The following is a 6262-nucleotide window of genomic DNA, read 5'->3' as shown; positions in this document are numbered from 1 at the left end:
TATATATATATATATATATATATATATATAATGTGTGCGCATATATTTGTCTTACAAAAACTCCCTTTTAGAAAGAAGCTTTGTGTTTTGTTACATGTGCTTTCAATAACCGGTCGAGTTATCGTCACGAGCGCTCCCAGGGAGCGGCAGCAGCAGCAGCAGCAACAACAAAGTTCAACCTATCTCAGTGTAACAAGGATACTCTTTAGGCACTTAGAGAACATGGTCCCACATAAGTGTTATTACCGAAACCGTTTATTATGCTATTAGCTTCCAATTTACTGGAAGCCGCCGAGGGAACGCTCGCAGTGTGGCTGCAATAAAAGTTTACGGGCTGTAATGAGGATATCATGCCTGTGTGACACAAAGCGCCATCTACCGGTGGTAAATAGCTCCATATAGTTGGTAATATTTGATTCACCTAAGCAGGACGAAAATTAAAAAGGGAGGTCAGTATCACTGATCTCTATATACTAATTATATTTACTAGTTATAGTAATTTGATACTTTGGTAACTACAGTTAAATGTGTATCATTTAACATTTTGGTTTAAGATTTGTCTTCTAGAACGTGTGCGTAGATTGCCACGCAAATTATTTTGCGTTATTTTTGGTTTCTGTTGAGTGAGAGTGTGTATTAGTTTGTTATTGTTTCGATTTTGCTTCACATCGACTTACTTGTTCATAAGCTGTGTAGTGTCGACGTTATTTCGTGTGTGGTATTGGTATCGATGCTCTAAAGTCTGAACAGTAGCGCCACCTATTCTTATCTATTGGAATTATAATAAAATAGCGTAGCAAATCGTATTATGATTACATACCTGCCTAGGGAGGACGTTACTTTGCTATTGCTGTTATGAGGTTACGCTGTTTGCTACTACTTTCTTGTACTTATCCAAAGAGGCAAGACTCTGTAGGTATCTAAGTGTGAGATTTAAATATAAAACTATATATTACACTTAGTGCCTAGGTATTTATACAAAGACAATAGATCAAATGCACAGCTACAGAAACACCACACATTACAATAAATCTGATTATGTAAAATTGCACATATGTAATTTTTAGTTCATGACCACTTTACACACGATACGATACGAAAACTGGCTTATGAAACCTTTCACAAAAACGAGTCAGGTTTTCTACTGAATGTGTGCCGTGCTAAATTGTCGTTAATAAAATGAATGTAAATAATATGAAGCCAGCTGCCAACACAGCAGGTAGGTCACCTTTAGTAAGTGTCAACATACCAGCGTGTCGCATTAGACAGTTTGACCCACACGTGTACTTCAAATTATAAACGTTTTATCTGGAATACATGATCGACTTGTCGTGGAGTATTACTGTTCACATCTAATATTATAAACTTCAGATTACAAATTTGTTTCTGCATGGCAAGTTTTAGAATAACTACGGAATCGAGCGGATGTTTTACTAATATCTACGTTTTTAACCGCTTCATCTCTGGTTCACACTCTATAGATGCATTGCATTTTTCTAGAGCCACATTCATGCTCTCACAGTCTGTGTGAGCCTTACCAGCATCAGTCGTACAATCACTAACAGACTCATTGCTAGGGACTATCGGTGTTGCACCGGGAATGTGCTGATTTTGTTTCCCGGTATTTAATCGGTCCTGCTTTCTTCTGATGTAGTCGCTGACATTGTCCACTTTTACCTTCCACAGCAACGAGTATCGGCTCTTTGTCGTCATTAAATCTTAAATCGAAGAATTAGGAAAATCATAAGTTTTAACTACAAAAGGAATTATTAACAATGTAAATAACTCAATTTATCATAAAGTTGCTTTGATGTGTTGAGGTACTGCTATCATATTTCAATGTCAACATATGTGCATACATGTGTACGTGCATGTGTGTGTATGTGTGTGTGTACCTAAGTGTGTGTGCACGAGTTTGTGTTCTGATTTTGAAATTGAGATTTTGTGAACAATGCCACAGATACAAGTGCATCTAATCTCGACGAAAGCTCATATGATTCTGTGACGTACATTTTTCTAGACAGTAACCAGTCTATAAGCAGTTTATGATGGAAATCCCACATGATGTGAGAATCGTATGGCAGCAACACTTCATTCAAAGTTAATTCGAGATTGCAATCATCGCTGATATATAATTGCTGCTCTATCATCGCTGATATAATATTGGTAAATATAATGACGTAAGAGTGTTCAATACATGCTAACCTTACTACAGAAATCATCGACGAGCATTTTACACAACCCTACTTAACACATTATAAAACTAAGACACCTGTAAGAAACTTCAGATCTTGCACGAGGTGGGAGGCGAGTATTTCCTTGTCTACAGCAGTGCATGACGACTCACAGCATGCAAACTGCAATCCCAAACAAACGCATCAATGAGCCATAATTACACGAATATGAATCTCAATAAGCATAGAATTACTGGCTGAAGGCTTTACAACATATGTATTTAGAAAGTGCTGATAAATTGAAACCAGTCTTAGTAACATTGCATATTATTTGTCAATTTATTTATAAGGAAAAAAATCTTTTCATTTTCATTCTGTGAGATATTAATTACCCTGAACAGAAAAAATGGCAGCCAGAACAGCTTAAACCACACTGCGCATATAATCTGTTTTGTCAAAACTGAGTTGCTTATTTGCCTGCTACCACATACCTTACCACCGTCATCCAACCCATATACACACAGTGGCCGTATACGATCCATCAGCACGACCCACAGCTTGCCAGTACTATCAAACTGCAGGTCAGTTATTGGAGCAACTGTTTCGATGATCTGCTTGCACTCACATCGCAAGGACGCAGAGATCGTCAGAATCAGAATTGTGCACAATCTGTAAAAAACACGTCAAATTTACTACTGTCACATTCATAAAGTATCTTCATTCACTACATTGTAGATATTTAGTACAAGGGTAAAAAAAAACAATAGTGCAATATCCAGCATTTACGTCTGCATGACAATCATTGAGTAAGAGCATGGTTTCCACTCATGAATGTTAAGGTAACATCACTTGGGGAAGTGTGGTTTTCCTGATTAGCTGACCACCCGTCACTCAACATTACATTTTATCCGACAGTCAATTTGTGTGCTATATGAGTATTGTTCAATGTTGTTTGATACATGTTTCGTATCAAAAAATTATCAACAATAACATTTATTGATATTCAGTATGGGCGAATTTCAGCAACCTGAATTCCCGTTATGCTGAGTATTAACTGTAGTTAATGAATTTTTGACTTTCACATGAAAAAACAAAATTGCAAGAATGCACAGAAAAAACATGGCACTGCCATGTGAACAAGAAACAATGAGTGTCAACAGCCTACGACACCTAACATCAAGTTAAGCATACCCATCTAAGGCAACTGCTAGGTAGATGGCGCCACCAATCTTTGTTGCTCTAATGAAATGTACTATGGCCGTTGCTTTGCCGGGTTCTGTGTGGGTGCTTTGTTTATCATTGAGTCTTCCTATTGCTTCACTGCAGTCTATTACTTGGTGTTGATCTCCTGATTGGTAATTCCAAAGTCTGAGCGTGCCATCGCCTGATCCACTCACCAAGACCTGATCGTGATCTGGCAATAGACATAAGCAGCTCACAAACCTAAAAACAAATGTACGATAATTAAATCTAGGAAATAAATCATCACCAACTCTTCAGATCTTTATATATTTTCGAAAAGCAGTGTAGAAAGAATAAAGATCTCCTAAATTTGTAGGTTTCATGATATTTCATTTCTTTAATATGAGGCTATTGACCTGAGGTACCTTCCATTTTAGAATATTGGTTACTTGTATTTTAATACTAAAAAATCAGGCAGGATAGGCAGTAACTTTCAGGAATTAGAATCTTGATCATCCCCTTTAAATGTGAGAGAAACAATGAAGTCTACTTACTCAGTGTGACCCAGGCAAAAGCTCTCAATGTTGTAGGCATTTGGGTAGTGACTCACTCTTATCTTTTCATCTCTATCACATGTGATCACAAAGTTGTTGTCAGGAGAAAATGTCTGAAAAAACCCATACATCAAGAATCGTAGGCATGTGCTGTGACTTCATAATCTCACTTCACATAGTTGTTATTCACGATGAAGAGAGTGGTTTCTGAGTTATAATTCACTAGAAGCTTAAGGATGCTCATACAAATACATAGTGGCTACAACTACATTGACATATCAGAAATTTTGCAGGTTAAAGGTAAAGTGATCCCATAACACTTTGTGAGGTTAGTAATTACATTATGAAAGTATAAGAAACTATTATAAATTAACCAATCTTTCTGTGCACTATCAGGGGTCGAAATTAGCGGTATCCCGATATCCACGGGATAGTAGATTCTTGTGTTGGATACCAGATTTCAATGCTTGGTATCCCGCCGGGATAGTAAAAAAAAATCGTCAAGATCGGGATAGTAGTTGTTGAGTTATCAACTTTATACGGCAGCGCATCTGAGCGAGTGCACGTAGAGCGAGTGCGCACGATCTGAGTGGGCTCAGGCACCCTTAAGGCCAAGACACACTGCAGCGACAGCGACCGACCGTAACGACAAACGACAAAGTCGCGGCGACTGGCACAGCCACACTGCAGCGACAACGACCGACCGTAACGACAAAGTTCACCCAGCACTCACCACTGTGCACTGCCAGTGCCAGTGGCACACATGAGCAAACGGTAAAAAACTCCTGCTGTTGCTTTTAAATAAATTGCTGTAAAAACGCTCTATTGTTAACGATAATATAATAAAGTAATATATACGCAGCATATTATACGAACGCACACAATAATCAGGTCCGATGGCTGACCGTGGCCTTCACGTTTTGGTTAGATGGGTTCGCGGCCCCACTGTTTCTGACAGGCGGTGCGAATTTAGCGCTGGGGACCAGTCTACTTCCTGGCTAGCATTGGTTTATAATTTTATGACGTAATGGCGATGTCACGTGCCGATGGAAACGGCTGTGATTGGCCATTTGTAAAGTGTCGCCGGCCAAAGTCGTTGGAGAATAGAAACGTTCCTAATTATTTTTGTCGTCGAGGTTGTCGCCGGTCGTCGTCGCGTCAGTGTGCAACGGCTTATAGGAAACAATAGTTTCTAATTTTCTGAAAAGTTGTTTGTCGTTACATTGCACTGCACGTCTCCCGAATGGATACCATAATAAAAATCTAATTTCAACCCCTGACTATCAGAGTAAACTCTTGATTGTGTCGACTAGTTATTTCTATATTGGTACCAAGCCCATCATACCAAGTCTAGAATCATTGAAAGATGGCCAAGCAACAGGCTTCCTTTCTCCTCAGGATTGTTTAGGGAATATGCAAGAACGTCTCCTGACTTATCACCCACAACAACCGTTTCACCATTCGATGAAAATGTCATGGACATGCAACGTCGTTGAAGAGACCTGGAAAAAACGAAGAAAACATTAACCACCAAACATCAACCAACTAGGGAAAATTACATATTAATCTCTACATGAACACCAAATCTTAAATATAACAGCCAGCTAATAGGTGGTAGGGTTAGGCCCTTATTTCTTTATTTTTTGCTAAAACTCAGTCAGGTTTGCTAGGCTTTAGTGAACAAACATTTTAATGAGATGATTTATGGGAGAATTCAATTTTTGCATTTACCTTGCATACTATTATTTATAGCTAATTAAAAATGTAGCATGAAAGCTTTCAGCATAATATGAGTATATTTTTGACTGTGTGAACCTTTTCATCCTCATATCATACAGACATGTGTAACTCTGTGACAATTACAGTTAATATTAATTTATTAATTACCGACAACTATTATGCTTCCATTCATGATTGACTTCAATCCAAACGTGTATTTGCTTGTCGTTGTCACACACAACAAGACGTGATGACGATGGATCCAACCCAAATGTCAGGACTTCGTTTTCCGTACCAGCATCAAATTTTTCTGCTCGAGGCGATACAATTTCTTGCCGCTTGCCATCTCTAAAATTTATAACAGACATCGATGTATCGTTAGTCATCAGGCAGTTACGATAGGCGCAGCATATCAAACATGCCTGCAACATTCTGAATTGCCAATTATTAACAACACCAAGCTGTGCACTTCGAATTTATGAGACGGATATTACTTTTCCAAACATTGTCATTACTTGAATACTTCATTAATTATGGATTCATTTTAAAGGACTAGGCTCTTTGCGCGCAAGTTGATTGTTTATAGATGGCGCAATGGTTTTCGCCCGGGCGTTTACTCGCCGTGAAACTGCT

The 6262-nt window shown here is 38.5% G+C and overlaps 1 protein-coding gene across 1 annotated transcript; it reads right to left on the bottom strand.

Annotated features, from left to right (window-relative positions):
* Nucleotides 1-1031: 1031 nt before the first annotated feature.
* Nucleotides 1032-5977, bottom strand: LOC106821032 (tRNA (guanine-N(7)-)-methyltransferase non-catalytic subunit wdr4-like; the record flags this gene model as incomplete). The annotated part of the gene is given in 7 exon segments (XM_014825668.1): nucleotides 1032-1718; nucleotides 2273-2357; nucleotides 2666-2843; nucleotides 3366-3617; nucleotides 3911-4023; nucleotides 5256-5412; nucleotides 5798-5977. Coding segments are annotated over 6 exon segments (1044 nt in total). The 3' UTR covers nucleotides 1032-1440.
* Nucleotides 5978-6262: the final 285 nt, after the last annotated feature.

The sequence above is a fragment of the Priapulus caudatus genome, unplaced genomic scaffold (genome assembly GCF_000485595.1).
Source record: "Priapulus caudatus unplaced genomic scaffold, Priapulus_caudatus-5.0.1 Scaffold56, whole genome shotgun sequence".
Taxonomy (NCBI): domain Eukaryota; kingdom Metazoa; phylum Priapulida; class Priapulimorpha; order Priapulimorphida; family Priapulidae; genus Priapulus; species Priapulus caudatus.
The sequence above is the reverse complement of the archived record's forward strand: the minus strand, read 5'-3'. Positions and strand labels throughout refer to the sequence as shown.